The sequence below is a fragment of the Dermacentor andersoni genome, chromosome 1, assembly GCF_023375885.2.
Source record: "Dermacentor andersoni chromosome 1, qqDerAnde1_hic_scaffold, whole genome shotgun sequence".
Lineage (NCBI taxonomy): Eukaryota > Metazoa > Arthropoda > Arachnida > Ixodida > Ixodidae > Dermacentor > Dermacentor andersoni.
Genome location: NC_092814.1, coordinates 301332282 through 301351038, shown reverse-complemented (window position 1 = coordinate 301351038; position 18757 = coordinate 301332282). Strand labels below are relative to the sequence as shown.

At 47.2% G+C, this 18757-nt stretch overlaps 1 protein-coding gene across 1 annotated transcript; it reads right to left on the bottom strand.

The window, feature by feature from the left end:
* Positions 1–3580: 3580 nt before the first annotated feature.
* Positions 3581–18385, bottom strand: LOC126548557 (uncharacterized). The gene is made up of 2 exons (XM_050196783.3): positions 17384–18385; positions 3581–3676 (listed from the first exon to the last, which is right to left on the bottom strand). The coding sequence occupies exons 1-2, from the start codon at positions 18341–18343 to the stop codon at positions 3581–3583; spliced, it is 1056 nt and encodes a 351-aa protein (XP_050052740.3). The 5' UTR covers positions 18344–18385.
* Between the last annotated feature and the right edge of the window lie 372 nt (positions 18386–18757).

Genomic DNA, 18757 nt, shown 5'->3' with positions numbered 1-18757 from the left:
TGCCCGACCCTAACTCTTACAATGCACGCATTAGGGAAGCTATAAGCTGGAACGTCCATTATTTCATTGTAGACCTGAAGGCCGGGTATCTCAAAAGTGTCGAAACGCATAGGGTGGGTTCACCTGGCGCAACAAAGGGGTAATGAGACCACTGAGAGAGGTCTTAGTCCTGCTATAGACACAAATAAGTTGATAATGATGATGCTCTAAATGGTCGATGATCATGATCATCTCAAAAGTGGTGCTACATTTATGATTTCCGCTAAACAAGCATCACTTGTCCATAGTCGGCTTCAATTCCGCCATTTCAACAAGTGCCCTAAAGCGAAAAGGAAGATAGTTTAAAAGAGTTACAAATAAGGATATCCCTTCTTAATATCACATTCCAACTGGCTGCGTGGTTTAAAAATGTTTCCTTGCCTTGCCACGTCATCTTGTCCCTATCCCCTCCCCCCCCCTCCTCGTTGTATGGGAACAGCGAGCGAAGAGTGGTAAGGCTGGTATTCACTCGTTTCGTGACTGCGTCGGTTCTACCCATTCTTTGCCTCCTCTCTATCATTCTGTCCAGCTTCCCCCTGGACTTGCACGTTAGTAGAAAGGTAAGCGCTGCAATTTCTGCCATGCTTTTGCGGGGTTCACGTATAATTACGGCTCTCAAGAAGCTAATGTGGCGACGGGCAGAGCTACAAAGGGCATTGTGCACATTTGCCGCGGTAAAAAGGTTCACACCAGTTTCTCGCGTCGTCTTTCCTTTCTGCCGCGCTCCTGCCATGCAAACGTACGCTCTGAACCACCTCCCGACGACGACGACGACAGCAGCAGCGGCAGCGGCGGCGGCGGCAGCGGCAGAAGCTTCACTGAGTAAAAAAAAAAGTAAAAAAGAAAGGTGACACACACACACGAGTGCTACGTGTTACCTTTGACTTTTTGCCTTACAGTTAAACATTCCCGCCGTGGTTGCTCAGTGGCTATGGTGTTGGGCTGCTGAGGACGAGGTCGCGGGATCGAATCCCGGCCACGGCGGCCGCATTTCGATAGGGGCGAAATGGGAAAATACACGTCTACTTAGATTTAGGCGCACGTTAAAGAACCGCAGGTGGTAGAAATTTCCGGAGTCCTCCACTACGGCGTGCCTCATAATCTGAAAGTGGTTTTGGCACGTGAAATCCCACAATTTAATTAATTTTACAGTTAAATATTTCCGGCTTTCACCACGCAGAGTAATTTTCTTGTTCAGACAAACTGGATATTTACAGAACATTTGTTATTTTAAGATGTTGCTGTGACGCACGATAAACAATTTAAACAGATGTTCACAGGAAGATGGAGGCTAGACGTTATGAACAGTGGTCCAACAAGGAATGTCGATTGCAGTCAACGTATCGACAAAGGAAGTTTTCTTCGTCAGGGCGGCAACCGCCCTCACGAAGAGCAATTCCTTTTTCAAAACGTTGGCTTCAGCGACATTCCTAGTTCGCCCACTTTTCATCACGGCAGAAAATTCCCCTTATACATCAAATTCCCGTACAGTGGAAGGGATAAAAATTTGAAATAACAGAACAATATAAAAAGAAAACACAACTTTTTTTTCTACTCCTCAATACGGATAATTATTTTACACATACATATTTTGTAAAATAAAACAGAAGGTGTTATTATAATAACCAAAAAATTTAAAACAGAAAACAGAATTTTTTTTGTAAAATATACAAGATAGATAAATTTATTTAAAAACAAGAAAAACTTGTTAAATAAACGAGAAATAGAGAACAGGGGTTAACAGAAATTTTCTGACAAAGCAGCCGCCAGAACATGTCTGTTTTTTTTTTTTTTGAGGATATAGCTTAAGGAAACGAGCTTATACAGCTATCAGTATTAGGCCTCTATAGAGCCACGTTACGTCTACTTACCACTATTCATTAATCTATCGGTCGCTCAGTATCATTTCTTGGCGCTCTTTGGCCATACCTGGCCCTTGCGCCACTAAACACTATACATCATCATCATCATCATCATCACAGCTACACAGCGCTTACAAATACTCGCCCACACAAGGAACTGGGTCGGCGGTGGCTCTTGATTCATAGAGGGCTGTAAAGAAAAGTTCGCTGAATAAACATCTTGCTATGTTCGTGGTTATAGTGTAGATAACAAAATGAAACGAAGAAACCGTGCTCAATTTTTCGCCTTCTTCACTTGCCGTAGGAAAATGATGCTGAGAGAAAATTGTATTCGATGACATGCGGTAAGCGCTGGAAAGCTAGCTGAAAGTGATACGCGTAGCGCGATTGCCAGCGCTGTTGACATGTGAAGGGAATGCTGCGCACGAGAAAAGTAATTACCCCGATCGTGCGAGATCCACAGTGAGCGCCCGATGCAATCTGCTCGGGGACCACCGGCGGTGTCAAACCTCATAAAAAGGATCAGTAGCCGTACTTGGAGAGTTCGACATGTTGTTGCCCGAAGCGCAGGGCATCGACAGCCTGTGTCAACATCAGGCTATATTGCTTTTCTGGACGCAGAAATCTCCGTTCGTTCGCCGAGCTTGAAACCTTAGCAACTATATATATATGGTGGCGTGGCGCGCAACTGGGCTTTGAGCGAGTTCAATTACACGAGAAGGAGAGAGAGAGCGAGAGAGCAAAGCAGCCTTTAGAATGCGGAAATGTGCGCGCAAGGGAAATAATATTTACCCAACACGCGTTTACACTTGCGAAAGTCTGCAGGCGCTGCTGCTGAAGCAGACAATGAAACTTTTTGATGTTACTTCGTCGCGCGCCGCGTATTCCGCCTAAATACGAAGAATCCTTAGGACACTTTGTCTTCTCTCGAGAGATCCAATTAGTTCCGACATGCGCCGCTTTGTGTGGTGATACAGACGGCTTGTAGGACATTGCTACATCGCTTTTCTAATAGTTCTGGGAAATGAAGTTAGTTCTGGGAAACGAAGCACGACCAATCGTCCACAAGCCACGCGCACCGCGGGCGGCACGTGCTAAAAGGAATGCTACTCAGTACCGCCACCATCCCCTCTCCTCTTCTAACTATTGGATCAGTCCTTACAACGCCGATTGGAGTGCCTACAGAGTGTACTCAAGGCAATATAGAACGCAGCTTATGCTGCCTTGAAGAGGAAAAGTACTTTGCACAGCACGCTGTCTCAAACACCGGTGGTTTAAGTGTAAACTTAACTACTTGTTGCGTCGTCAGTACATAAAGCACTGCCATTATACTAGGTGCCTAAAGAAGACGCCACAAGCCTCTTATGAATTAACTGAGTTTGAACTCCTCCAGTAATGATGATATGTTCAGTGTGTCCCGACTACTAATGACTTATGCCTTGAATTCTTGCTGACTGCAGCCATACGGCGTCAAAAGCACATGCCACCCACAAAATTGGTCCGAGTAGCTGTGCCAGTTTTGCGAAACAGACCCGTCATAACTGTTCCTGAAGCATCAAGACATGTCAGTCGCTGAACTGAGCTGAACGCGTAGCACTGAATGCGGAATACATTCTGTAGTAGTAGTAGTAGAAAACTTTATTTGTAATTTGGTAATGAAGTCCCTGAGGGTGGAGCCCTCAGTTCAGAGCCCCATCTGATGCCGCTATCCGGCTGGCGGGGTCAACCAGGTATCGCTGGTCGTCCAAAGTTGTGCTGGAAAGAGCGGCTTTCCACTGGGATCGAGAGGCGTTGGGTATTGTAAGAATGCCGGGTGGTTTGGCGCATTCCCACGTAGAATGGTAGAGGTCTGGGTGTCCTTCACAGAAAGGACATTTCTCGGGATACTGGGTAGGGTAAAAAGTACGGCGGAGTGCAAGGCTGCGGAACATCTGCGTGGTTTAGTTTGGCGTGCGATGAAGGGAACGTTCTACGGGATAGTCTGTAGTGTTGTAGTATACGCGTGTATGTAAGTGGTATCTTTTCCACCTTGTCTGGGTTGGACTGGCTTTCCACGGGCGCCCGGAGGGTCAGGCCTCGGGCTGTCGCATGAGCGCGCTCATTGCCAGGGAGAGCACACGCCCAGGTGACCAAAGAAGGTGGACTAGTGGTATATGTTATTTCTTATGTAGCAATTTATGAGCCATCGGGGAAATACTGCCTTGTGCGTAGTTTCGACATGGTTGCTGGGAATCTATAAGAATATATATTATCTTATCTGGGGTTTGAGCGCTGATGGCGAGAGCTATGGCACATTCTTCCGCTTCCGTGAAATTGGCGGTTCGTATTGTGGCTCATAATACTGTTTCGCCCGCCAGTCGGCCACCGCTACCACTTCAGCTGCAATGTCGGGGTAGCGCGCGGCGTCTGTATAGAAGGCGTCGTGGTCGTTGCCGTATGCTCGGTGCAGTGGATATGCACGTGCAGCGCCCCTGCCTTTATGGTGTTCAGGGTGCATATTCCGAGGTATTGGCCTCGAGCTCCATCACTGGAAAAACTGGCGCCACCATCGGCGTGACGTGCTATCAGGGATCACGTGGGCATAGCGGCTGTGTCGGCTGCTTCAGGAGCGCCGAAGCGAGCTGAAAACGAGAGTTTAAATTCCCTCGTACGCGGCGGTCCTCAATTAGTGGCGAGATTTTCCCGCTTCGAGTGCCTCCTTTACAACGCTTGGAAGCACTACAATAGGTAGTGGCTGCCTTTGAAGGCGCGCAACATGGTATAGGCTAGTGCTCGGTGCCGCAGTACCGGACGTACGCAACGGAGCCCGGTGTCAGTCTTATTCACACGTAGCCGCAGGACAAGAGGCTGCGTGAAGCTTGGCTCGCGAAACATAAAACCGGCAAACAGTCATCGGCTACAACTCGGGTATGCGGCAAGCACAGACGCGAGGAAGATGTCTGCCACGGCGCCGGGTCTGCGATGTTCGGAAAACGCGCACTCAGACGCTCACCCGAGTCCGCTGCCTGACTAATGTCATGACGGTTTGGTCTATGAACTTGTCGATGCTATAGATACTGGCAAGTTCACTGGAGTGGAAAGGGAGCGGTAAGAAGGACATTACAAAAAGCATGGCATATGGTCATGTTTGTGTTATGAATTAATGCACTGGATTACAAAAAAGAAGCAGCGGGAAATCGCGCGCTGAGAACACCGATAAACATACAGTGCGATGCAACTCCAGAAATAATATTGAAACGTCCAAGAATTTAGAAGAAAAAAAAGATTGAATCGTCGCGACGGCACATCACAGTCCCCGTAGACGTCGAAGTCTCTACAATGAAATTATTTTTGAACAGCTCTGATAGCGCCCACGCAACAATGGTTGCTTGTATATACTGTCAAATGCTCATATTCTGCGGCTTGAAGCTCATGGCACGGTGCGAAAACGCGCACGCGGCGAAAGCGAAACAGTGCGCGGACAAGCATGCAGATGCGCAGTCGGTCGCTGCGAATTTGTGCGATCGCTGCATTGAGGCTTCATTCTATTACGCTCCATTTAGTTATACAAAAACTATACGAACATATTTCACATAGTTTGCTCTCGGCTTTCACCTACCTTTCTCGCAAGAAGCCGGTTTGGGAGACCATCGCGGCGACCGCGCGCAGTGGCGTTCACTGTACGTATTCGGTAAAGAGATAGCGTCTGTAAACAATTCTGTGCTTTCAGTTTGCCCAAGATTATTATTTAGACAGTAAAAACTTCTCTCGTTGCGAAAGTACTTACAGAAATGTCCGGGAGAGCTCGCGCGTGGTGTTTCATCGAGCGCTGACAGCAAAACCTATGAGGAACGCGCCGCGTGATCCCTCATACTACGCCAGCGAGGCGCTTCCGATAGATGGCGACTCCGTAACTCCTCGCCGCTAATAGGGGCCACTGTAATGTTTTCTCTGATGTCTGGGGCGATTGACAGGTGCTCGCGTGGGGGAAAATTCTGATATAGGGTATCGTAATTGTCTGAAAACGTGCCTTCCAGTCGATGTACGTTTCAGTCGTTCGATCTGATTGACTTGCTGAGCTTCAATTAATTCGGCCAAGGTGTTGTGCAAACCAAGCTGTGATAGTTTGACTGTTGAGGCGTATATAAGAAGGCCTGTCGCCGTTTGCACTGCTATACGTGTGAGAATGTCTAGCTGAAAGCCTCCATTAGCTTCACTGGGAATTACCGCTGTTTAAAACCGGTCGCGAACGACCTAATTTTGAGAAGCAGTTCTAAGAGCAAACGGTGCTGGCAGAATCTCGACTGCAGTGTTAATTCAGTCCTCGTGCTATTGACGAAAGTTTCTCTGAAAAAAATAAGAAATTCAATATTCTACCATGAACTACTTGCTAGTCGCAAGCAAACAAGCTTTAACATATTAAAATAAAAGTACAGGTGATGGAAGTTTTATCTAGCCAGCGCTTGCCACAGGCTTGTAGTACCCCAGCAAGTACTACCCTTATGTCTTAGTTGAAATGTTCTATTGTATTTTTTCACACTAATGCTTTTATTACCCACTTGAGCTACACTCCACAGTCTAGGGCCGCACATAAAAAGTCCACGCCGCGTTGAACTGAGCTTCGTCGGCTGGTGCTGTATCGCTTCCTTTGATAAATATATTATTGTTTATTAAAGAGCCGTTTTAATAAATTTGCGTCGAACGAAAACACCAGAAAAATATATCTGATATTTTGGATGGCCATGAGCGTGCTATCATAGAGAACAAGATCGAGCAAACGAAAACACTGCAGGAGGCGCCCGGACGCCTCCCGAAATGTATAGCAGGGGACAGGCGCGTGTCCTCGCCCTGACGTCACGCGAGCGGCGCGTGACGTCAAGGCGCGCCACTCGGACGTCAGGCTATACGCCTCGTGCACCGCCTATAGAGGCTAGGATGCCTCGATGCGCGCGCTCCCCTCCGCCGCCGTGCTGAGAGGGCGCGCGCATCGAGACACCTTAATAGAGGCGCCACTGATAGCCACCTAGCGGGCGCTTCCAACAGTACGCGCGGGAGCAGTAGCAGACGACAACCCTTTGCAAGGATGGCTGAAGTTCGCGGCTGCGATTTCTCCTTTGTTTGGGTGCCAGGCTGCTGCTTCTGCGGTGACAGCTGTAGGGAAGACGCTGACCTCTGTGGGAGCGGGTATGAACACGATGTTACTGGTGTTTGGGACAGCGTGGTCCACATACGTGCCTGGTGCATCCCGCATACAAACGATATGAACCGCATTTACATGAAGTCGATCGTTGTTTTTAATTCTACCCTTGTCGTAATGTTGCTTCTGTACCTCAATAATAAGCACCCCTCGTTAGTGCAGACTTATATCAAACAAATCCGCACGGTTCGATGTCTGTATATGCCGTTGTGATTTTTCTGTCGATGAATACATGTGACATCGCCGAATAAGTGCAATCGAAGTCGCCTCAAGAAGAGTAATTGCGAATTTATTGATGGAAACGCGTACACTAGTCAACGAAGTCAGCAAACGCACGGGTTAATAAAAGCGCGTGTTAGTGCTGTACCGCCGATGCAATTCTGCTGGATACGCCGACGAACTGCCGTTCCGGCTGCAGTTTTTGCAATTTTAAATTCCCCAAGGGAGCTGCGTGGAAACGTACAAAGCTAAAGTCTGACTAACTTTTCAGTACTTTGTTTTAATGTTACTAGAGAGAGCTGCCCCAAAATATATTTAAAGGCAGAGCAGGGCCAGTCAAAATAGATGAGCGCTGGCGGAAAGGCTGGGTTTAGTCCTCTGCGGCGTATGCATAATAAGAAAGAATTCAATTGAGTACAAAATTCACATGCAAGAAGGCACTACGTTGTGAAACAAACAAATCACTCGGCGTGTTAAGTCTGCTCAGGCAGCATCGAGGTGTGATGACTTCCCAAACGTGACGCGAACTTTTCAGCGAAAAATGGAACAAAAATACCATATGCAGCAACTATTAGCAATTCTCGCCCTGAACTAACTATTTTCTAAACACATTTCCCAAAAGACCACAATATCTAAGATGCCCTCGAGCGAAAAAAATAAAGCTGTTAAAGACGCACTTGCTTGGTATCATTCAGATAAGACACAGCGTGATTCATACCATTTACAAACGAGGCAGAGTGAAAACCTCGCAGCTCAAAAGAACCAACAAGATTTGTGCATGGAGCAACTAGCAACAGTTAAACATGTTCGAAGCCACGCATAAAATAGCTGTAAAAACATGAAGTGCGCGACAGCTGGTGCGAGGATTTACCGGGCCACATAAAACCAACAATTTCAGTTCTGGCAAACCTCAGTAGCTTTAACATACAACACAATGCGCTCGTGCAGTCATGCTGCCTAGCTAACGCAACGCGGTAAAGAAGCGGAAAACAATATATAAGCGGCAAACGGCATTCCGAACTTAGCGAAATGCCTTTAAACCGCATGCTGCACTACAGAAGAACTTCGTCGCTTACGCTTCTAACTATGGTCGAGTGGGAAAAAACACCGACGAGCCAAAGGAAAGGATGGGAACAAGAAATTTCCCGCCGAAGCGACAATCCACTTTTGCTACCGTTGCTTCCGCTGATGAGGCTTTGCGGGGAATGATTAGAACCGTATCGCCGGCACGTTTTCGCCGATATTTGAGCCCCACACCGTGCAACAATTCTTCGACATTCCTTGAAGCTTTGGCCACCCCACACATGCGAAGGGCGTCGGCTATTTTGCTCTGAAAACGTGAATAAGACAGAGAAGCACTATCAACGACGCAACAAACTACGGCGCGCGGCTGGCTCCTCTCCCGTGTGTTCTGCGTAAGGCCGCCACCAGTGGCGGCGTCCATCGGCGCGCACTACGCGTATATTGCTTCTCTGGACGCAGAAATCTGTGTGTTCGTTGAGCTTGCAGCCTTAGCAACTATGGTGACATGGGGCTCTGGGTATTTGAGCGCATGGCTCAAATTCCCAGAGCTCCTGAGGGAGGATCTCAGGGCTAATAGTGCGGTATTGCTGTAATGAAAGCACATGAGAGAGCGCGTTGCTTCACGCAACATGTACAACTCGGGGCGGAGAACTTTGACCGATATTCCATCTAAGCCAGCTGATTTCCCTTTTTCTATGCTCAATAGAAAGCTGCGATTGTCATCCATCGCGAGCAGAAGGAAAAGGAAAGGTCGCGTGAACAATAAATCTTGCCTGTTGTAAACAGATGTGAAGAATACGTTGAACCGCTGAGCCAAAGCAAAGGAAAGCAAACCAAAATTATTGCGAATATTTTCATGGGAAGAAATCAATCAATTTTTCACCCTCAACTCATTCATTACAGCCCGATTGCTTGGATGAATTCGCTTCTGAGCTTCGGAAGCTATTCTAAAAATACTTCCGCTGTTCGGAATAAAGCAAAGCAACAGGTCTGTTTTGTGCTGCCTCGTAACCGTTGTCGACAGCGCGCCCAAGCGAGCTCTCGCTATGTGTTACGCTGTTTTTTCAAATGATTTTTTTTTTTTAGGTCTCGACAAACTCGAAAAACATAGCAACAAAGGCATTGAATAGGGCTTCTTCCAGCGTGATATTTAGCAGGAATTCTCAGTCGTAGCATATAAGCAAAAATTCTGTAAGTAATTTCTGTCAAAAATTTAGACTGCCAGGAGGCGTCGCTATAAACCGCGATTGGGTTGTATTGCTTCGTCAAAGAAAGTGCGCCCAGTAAAGAAGTGATGGAATATTTTTGGTCAGCAGTAAAAACAAAATCTCAATGCCCTTCCACTCTGTTAAGAAGAATGACCAGCGAAGCTGTGTATGTGGGCCCTTTAATGGCGAACTGCACCTTCACCGGGGGTCGGCCCGGCATTGCACTATCTTCGGTATCGGTCCACGTATGGGGAGGGCTTAATGCCTGCTTAACCTGCGCCGCAGATCGGGCCGGTATTGCACGATCTTCGGGATCGGCCCACGTATGGGCAGTGTTTAACGCCTGCTTCACCTCCGCCGACGGTCGGCCCTGCATTGCACTACCTTCGGGATCCGTCCACGTATGGGGAGTGCTTAACGCCTACTTAACCTCCACCGCGGGTTGGCCCGGCATTGCACTATCTCCGGGATCGGTCCACGTATCAGGAGTTTTTTGCTGACCACGCCAAGAATAACACGAAAATTTCCTTGGATGGTAGAGGTATACAGCTTCGATGTAAAAGACATTACCTATGGTCTGATCGTGTGTTCCCATGGTCAACGCATGACGATACCAAATTATCGCCCAAGAATTCAGTGCGGGTACAATTAATTGTCGCTTCGATACCTAAATCAAAAAGATGATTTAAAAACCTGACAAGTGACTGCCGGTTGTTTTTCAACAAATTATGATTCAAATCGCCTAACATACAGGTATTCCCAGAAGGAAAAGAGGTTGCGGTTAATTAATCAACAAACTTGATGTTCTGATCAGGTGGCCGATATACAGCTAGTGAAACGATTTGAAAAAGAAAGAAGCGTAAAGGTGCATTTGCAGTGATTCAGCACGAGTGAAAGTTATCTTAAGGGGTGTCGTGATCCACACATTTTTTGACGAACACCGCAGTTCCACCTCGACGGCTACGCTTGTGCGTAGAGAATTACCATGTTGCTCACCTGTGGAGAAGAGCTCCGATTGATCTTTGTTATATTCATCTCCGTTAGGACAAACACATCAACCATTGCACTTAAAGGGACACCAAGGCAAATATTAAGTCAGGCTAAAGTGATACATTGGTGTTCCAGAATCTCTAAGGCGTCAATATTATCGGGAAGAGAGCCTTAATAATCGAGAAATTGAGTTGAATGCAGTACATGATTAGAGACTCCCCGGGACGTTCAAGTACTTGCCCGATGACGACAACACTCCTCAGTAAAATTCTATCACTAGTACTCAACCACTCGTTTCAAAATAACATCATTGTGTTTTATTATAAGACGAAATAAAATGCTACTTGTCCTGCCCTATTTCATTTCTAGAAAAAAAGAACTCATTGAAACTATCCTTGACAACGACGCGGGTGGTCGAAAGGTTTCGTTGTCGCTCGACTCTGCGCCGCCCACGCTTTCGCGTTTCAGTAGTTTCGTTATCGCGTAGTACTGCACTGGTTTTGCTGGCTCGCGAAACTCGCACAAACTGCAGTAGCAGAGAATTCAACTTCCATGCGATGTCGCGGAATGCCCGAACGGTCTACACCACTTCACCAAAAAGCAGCTGCAGCGGCGAATCCACCGCTCTGCCTTGGCACGGTACCGCCGTCTGTCGGGCGCCGTTTTACTCACCGACGGCAGCAAAGGGTGGTGATGGCGTGTAGAACGTCACCACTCCCCCGGTTGGGTTGCGGGTGATTTGAATTTCGAAAAAGGCATTCGGACCCTTCAGATGCCCTCTTCTCGTAAGCCAAGTATTGGCACGAAACAGGCGTTGCGAGGTTTTTGGAATGGTATTTAAACAGTCTACGTCGACTTAGTATTAGCCTTTAGTGTTCATTGAAGAAGTTTACACTCAAAAGCAATTCATCCCAGTACTTGCGTAGACTTTTCATATTCACACGCATTTCTCTAAAAGTACCTCGCTGCGTTGCCACGAGAGTGGTGCGCAGACTGAGAAAGTTCCTAAAGTGCAAGTGTACGCTGCTGTAGTGAATGATAGAAAAAGAGGGCAAACATTGTTTCGATGGGAGTGAAAAAATTAGGACGTGTTTCAAATGGGATACGCATAGAAGCGGTGCGCCGGGTCACCTTCCTTTTTCTTTTTGCGAAGGTAAATGGGGCCGGTCTTCACCCAAACCAAGAAATATGTTAGAGGCTCGATTGCGCAACATTTGGACGACACACACAGAAGAGAAACACACACCACAGAGCTCTGGAATTTTATATTGTGGTTCCATTTTTGCGATGCCAAAAATGATCACATGACAAAGCTGGCTTGGCATTGACGGATGGCTATATTTGCAAAAATCCTTTTGTTTTTGTTGTTACCCTCCCCCCCCCCCCCCAAAAAAAAAATAAATAAAGAGCGCTCTTTGGTGTGTGTTTCTCTTCTGTGTGTGCCGTCCAAATGTTGCGCCATCGAGCCTCTAATATGCTATACCAACACGCCCAGTCCTCAACCTTGGCAAGAAACATGATTTTTTTTTCGCGGGTTTTCACACGAGCGGTGCAGAAATGTTCTCGGTGTTAAGCACAAAAAAAAAACTGTTGCGGCACTTCTCCGCTTTGGCCCAGCGAGTGAATTCCCCCAGTACAAGTTGTCACTTAGGTTAGGAGATTTTCACTGTTGCATCCAAAAACTACAGAGAGTTAAAAAATAAATAAATAAGGAATGTGCAGATCCAACACACTGTATGAATAGAGGTTATGTTAACATTTTGCGGGTAGCTGGCGATTTATCATTGTTTGGTGTTCTGCACAGCGTTACCAGATGGACCAACATACTTGTCCAGGGCGACCAAATAAGTGTGTGACGTGAGCGTATGTGTGCGACTGCACCAAGGCGACGAAGACGTCCATGGTGTCCCAACTAATATGCTCCAAGACTTAAAAAATGTGCAAATGCCACCTAGGTGGAAAGAACCAAAGTAATGCATTTTGCCGTCGCTTGGAGATACTCAGATTATCTTTTTTTTTTCATTCCTCCTATCTACATAATTAGTATTAATCAACTTATCAAATAATTGAATTAGATGAAAAGTGCCAATGAGAAAATTGTAGAGCAGTATGAAATACCGCCGATACAGCTTTCTGTTGCCCCAATACGTTCTACATAAAAGTATTTTTCCGAGAATTAAAGACGCCTGAGAATTTTTGCGTAAGATGCATTATCTTTTTCTTACATTCCTCCTAACTACATAATTAGTATTTTTAAGCTTATCAAATAATTGAATTAGATGAAAAGTGCCAATGAGAAAATTGTAGAGAAGCATGAAATACTCCCGATACAGCTTTCTGTTGCCCCAATACGTTCTACATAAAAGTATTTTTCCGAGAATGAAAGACGGCTGGGAATTTTTGCGTAGAAGAGGCATCTACTCAAATTTGTCAGACCACTATCTCGAGAAGCCCGCCATCACGGGAAAGGCGGCGACGCTCAACAGCTTAACTTCTGACGAGTTCCGACCATCCTGATGAAGTTTGCGACCAAGTGCTGCGTAACTCGACTACGAGGGAAAAAAATGAAAAGAAAGTGCTTGCCGCGCTCCATAAATACGTCTTTTGTACGCTTCATTTGCTTCACTGATGGCTATATCAAAAATAAAAATATTTTGAAAATTACCTAATATATAAACATAAAATACTAGTAGGTTTTTGGTAAGGCTCTCGTGTGGACTGTGTTCAACAATGAACACTTTAAATGCGTTGTTTTGATACTTGAGGACTTGTGGATTGTGTGACCGACTCTGATAGTTGTAGGGCGTTGCATCGCGGCGCGTATTTCTTGCTATTGTTTGGTCGTCTCTGCTTTTATCACCTTTAATTCCCTCTGCCCCTGTTCCCAACACAGGGTAGTCAGCCGATATTTACACCAAGGTAATCTTCCTCTATTTTGTCTCCTCCTTTATCTGGTCAATGCATTCGCTTACACGGGCGTGCAAGCGACTGTGTAAATTTGTCGCCGAGAAGCCCGTGGACTTTGTACAAAGACAAACATACAGCGTGCTGGGAAGCTACTTTGAGGTCAGCGCCGTGTAATTTAGAGATATCGGATATCTCGCGCGCGGAGCCCTTCGAAAGATTTTCATTTAATAGAAGTAATGTTTTAGAGCGCAGCAATAAGGCGCCAGTTCCTGTGTTGATCGTCGGCCTCGGCGTCGGCGTAACCGGCAGAATGAACGAGCCCACCGAAAGATGAAAAAAGAGAGCGAACGTGGATCGCAGTGGATTAGGGAAGACGGCGATAACGGAGAGCGCGAGGAGGAAAGTAGAGGAGAACGATATAGCGGAAACTTGGGGAAGGAAGCGGTGAAGGAGAGTATGGCGAAAATGGTGAGGAAGAACGCGAAGTGCCGCACTAGACGTGCTCCACGGCGGCGACTCACTACAAAATGGAGTCATGGTAGCGTGCGCCGTCACCCGGTCACCGATGAAGTCAGTACTAAGGCATGCGGCAGGCGCGTCCACCGATACCACATATGGAAACAAAGTGCTGGCATGGGGTCTGAACCCAATGCGCATGCACTACTTCGCCTTCGCCGCCACCGCTAGAGAGAGAGAGAGTAAAACATCTTTATTATTAATATGTGAATGGCGAGAGCAGTGTGAATGGCGTGAGCAGGAACCCTCAGTCCAGGGTCCCTAAGATGATTCCGGCAATGTTTTAGAATGCGCTCCACGCGAGCAACACGTTCCCGTGTTCACACTTTCTTTCTAAACAATGAGCGACGCAATCGGTGGATCTGTACAATCTGTGCTTCGTCTGCAGCTGCTGCAAAACGAGCTGCCCGAGCAAAGGCTCAGCGCCGCCGACGCCAGAATTCAGAGGTGCGCGCCCCCGAAGCAGAAGCTAAGCGCCGTTGTTATCTGTACAGGGTCGTCCACTCTTAAGCCGACACCACACGTAAGCTTGCAGACGCGCGCCAGCTCGCGTCTACGCGCCTTCTTCCTGCGTCTCGCGAGGAATGGTGGCTTGCATTCCACAAATACGTGTCACAACGCGCACTCACTGGGCTCCATGGAGGAAGGAAAACTAGGAGAGGCCCTACCCCGTCTGCGCGCTAGGAGAAAAGTGTGGAGGAAATGACGTAGTACGTTCTCCCCTTTTTTTGCTGTTCTTTTATTTCTTTTGCTGTAGCGGCCACGCCTTTCGGGCTACAATGGCGGCTTTGTTATGCTTGTGTGCGCTCACGTATTGCTCCGTAGGTTTCGTACCCTGGCAAAGGCGCCGTGTGGGCAGGTTTGCGTTGGCCTCCGTGTTTTGTTGCGCTGTGTCATCTGGACCGTGCTCTACCGGATGTTGCAATGACCAGGTTGGACACGAGGAACTAAAGTTCGTGAAATGAACGAGCATGCAACGCTGTACGCAATGTACCGCACCACGGGAATGGCGACGGACGAAGGCATATCGGCGGGAAATTTTGCCCTCTTCGGCGGAATCATGCTAACGTGCCATCGCAGGCCGAAACTGATGCGTTTCAGAATCTGTACAATGAACGCCTTGCAGGTCAGTGATTCCTGCTTTTGACAGCGCATGTTGCATTTGCGGCACGTAGAACGTACGTTATGCAAGAATGCATAGTCTTGGTTTTAGAGCACATTGTTCAGTAACAACTTGCTTTTGTGCATATTAAAACACATGTTGCTTAACTGTTGCTTGTTTCTCGCAGTACTCACGACAGCACGAAGTCCTTTAAGCAGAGCGCGTTCGAGGTTCATGGCACACCTGCACAGGTGTACCACACTATACACGTGCTGATAGAGCGTTACGCAGAATATGTGCATTTTGCTGCCCTCGGCACCGTGCGCTGGCCAGCCGACGCTTCATCCTGGAAGATGGGAAAGAAGCGGCTACTTTGACTTAAGGAACGAATCCTCCCTACCGCAGGCGTATCTTATCTGTGCGCGCGAGAAGCGCAGGGAAGTAAAGGTTAACGGATGCGTTGCAAGAGTGAGCAAGGCTCAACAGAGCGTACGCCCGCGAACACATCAAACGGCTGTTCCATGGTCGCACGTAGGCCGGTTCGACGCGGGTACTGTTATGCACCGTGCGCCGGCTATCGGAAAAGTTTGGTTCCGTGAAGCATCACTTACCGTGGGAAGAAGGCACCTGAGGCCGCAGTCGTTGAATCTAAACGTGGAGTCAGAAATGACATTCTGCCTCCTCACCGGTACGCTGTCGTTGCGATGCGCGGCCAACCGAAGTTTGTTGAATAAAGCGCGACGATTCCTCAAGTCACAGCGAGAATATGCGTTTTTGCTCATAGACTCCAAATGAATCGCAAATGGGTCGGTGTATCGTACGTCTCTCCAATGCGTTCTTGCAGTGCAGTGAGAATGCGTACATTTTTTTTCGTATCGCCAGACGTCTAGCTCGCAAGTCCGTCTGAGAGCCCCAGGAAGCCCAAGCAGGGAAAAGCAAGTAAAAGGCAGCGATAAAGGTGACCTTTATTTAAAGACACGCAAGAACTGCAGGTAGCGACTGGTCCCTGCGGTTGATGAGAACAGTTCAGTTGGCTGGCCTTATAAGGAACGTTTATTTTCATAAAAGCCGGTAAGAGCAGCTGATGTCGTACTTAGCAGCCGAACACCATAGCCACTAAGCAACCACGGCGGTTGACATAACGTGTATCGGCAAATGAAAGAGAAAGGTGCACTACAACTCGTAAACTAAAATTCGCTTTATCCCTCACACGAAAACTGACCAGTTTACGAAGCAATTTATATCCTCCATTTATAAGTGAAAGGTATGCGTGCTTAGCTTCTGAAATGACATCAGACATTACTATGCAATTTACTGCAACACGAACCGCAGCGCACGCTTTCCGCAAAAGGAGACAGCAGTGTAGCAACGCCGCGCACCTTTCGGAGAGGCCTGCAACATTTGCCTTGAACTTCCGGCACGCAATTGAGAGGCATTCTCTCTGATGCGGCTCGCCGAACGGACGCGCATAGCGCAACACCGCGATTCGATGCCACAGTCCAGAAACTTGAGCGCGGCATTAAGCGAAAGTGCCGCGGTGGTAGCCATGTTTTTTGTTTATTTGAAAAGTTTCGAATGATTTCGAATGTGTATCGAAAAAAAAAATCTACCGAGAGTACTAAAACCTACCGCGTGCTCTGACGTTTGTGTCACGTGTTGCGCCGCCACAACGGATGCAACCGCGTTGCGGCATGCTCCCTCCTATTATTTCCTTCCTCCATGCTGCGCTCATTATCAGACGCCATGGAAGTAGGCCACTTCGTACTTCGTTTTGACAGTGTTTCAAAATGCTTCGATATCTCTAAAAGTAACTGTTATATTTTTAGATCTCTTAGCGCAAAATAGAAAGATGAAGCACTTTCTGGCATGATATAAATCTGCTTCACTGATAGTTGAATGTACCGCGCCGTAGCTGCGTAGCCAGGAGCGCCGACGCGAGGCAGCCCGAGTGCACGATAACAGAAAGCAGCTGTTCACCCATGGAGGAAGGAAATAATAGGAGGGAGCATACCGCAACGCGATCGAATCCGTTGTGGCTGCCCAGAACGTGATAAAAACGTCAGAGCGCGCGGTACGTTTTAACGCGACAGCGTTAAGGAGCTCGTGTCGCAGAAAAGACGGTGGCGTCTGTGTCGGCGTCGGCGGCGTTGGCCGGGAGCGAAAAATTCCGGAAGGCAATTCATAAATGAAAAACAACTTGCAAGATGGGCTGGGTGGGAATCGAACCAGTGTCTCCGGAGTGTGACACGGAGACGCTACCACTCAGCCACGAGTTTATTTTTTTTTTATTACATGGAAAAGAAAACTGAAGGTGTATTACAAGGTGGACACAACTACACACTGAAAACTCAGGCAAACACACACATGCATCCAAAAAGTGCATCCAGTCTGGCGGAGGTTCCTGCGCAGCGTAGACACTTCTTACATAAGCAGCACTTTCGCGAAAGAAGGACTTTGTAGATCGCGGGCTTTCGGCATGGCGGTCACACAGTCTACTTCTCCATAGGCTATGTAAACCAAGTACTATGAACATGTCATAGGGAGGACCACCCGTAACCTTAAACGGTAGAAACCTAATTGTATATGGAGTCATGTCAATGTCCTTTTTAAGAGCTCGTTGGAGAATGTCCCAAAAGAATACAGCGTCCCTACAGTCTATGAAGCAGTGATCTATGGTTTCGGCACGGGGACAGAGCGGACAGTTTGTTGACCACGGCACAAAGCAACCCCTCGAATTCAACCAAGTTTTAACAGGGAGTATTTCCGAATGTAATTTAAAGAAAAATGTTTTTACTCCAGGAGGTACACACATTTTTCGGACGCGCTTAAGTACATCCTGATAAGGTCGGCTTAAATAAGGTACACGATACAAAGGATCTGGGAAAATAGAGTCCACCAGTGCCGCAGAAATTGCTTTTCGACTCGCAGTGAACACGTACTCCAGGCTGAATCTAACTTTCAAGAAAAGAAATGTGTCAACAACCTCCTTAAGAAAGCCCCAAGGAGCCTGTGGGACATCTTTGGCATTTGATGACACTACTATATTAGGAATATAATGAACTAAACGGAGTTGCAACATTTCACACAAGAATGGATGGTCATTGTCTCGAAAGAAGAACAGGCGTGAGACAATTTGCCTGGTGAAGAGGCGGACTAATCCTAGACCACCACGTTCAAGAGGGAGGAACAGATTGTCGCGCCGCATCGATTCACAACTGGAACTCCAAATAAATGTTGCAAATACGCGATGCAGTGCCTGAAGGCGAAGTCGTGAGCAGTGCAGTACTTGCAGCACATACATAAGACGGGAAGCTAAGAAAACGTTACGCACTTCAGCACGAAAGAACATTGACAAATTCCGCCCTCGCCATGAATTCACTTTACGTTGAATTTTGCCATCTTCTCCCGACCAATGAGCGTTGCTATTTCTATACTGTGAGAGAGGCACACCTAAATAACGCAGACCTTCTTTCCATTGAATGCCTACGTAATGTGATGGCATTGTGGCCCATAATCCAAACCAAAAACCTGAACTTTTTTCAATGTTAACGCTTGCACCAGAAGCCGCACAAAATTCTTCTGTAATTGCAAGAGCAGTCTTCAGACTCTCTTTATCTGTACAAAAAAGGCCACGTCGTCTGCATACGCAAGAACCCGAACCTCATTAGTCAGTAATTTAATCCCTTGGAAATTTTGTTCTTTAACAATGCTCATA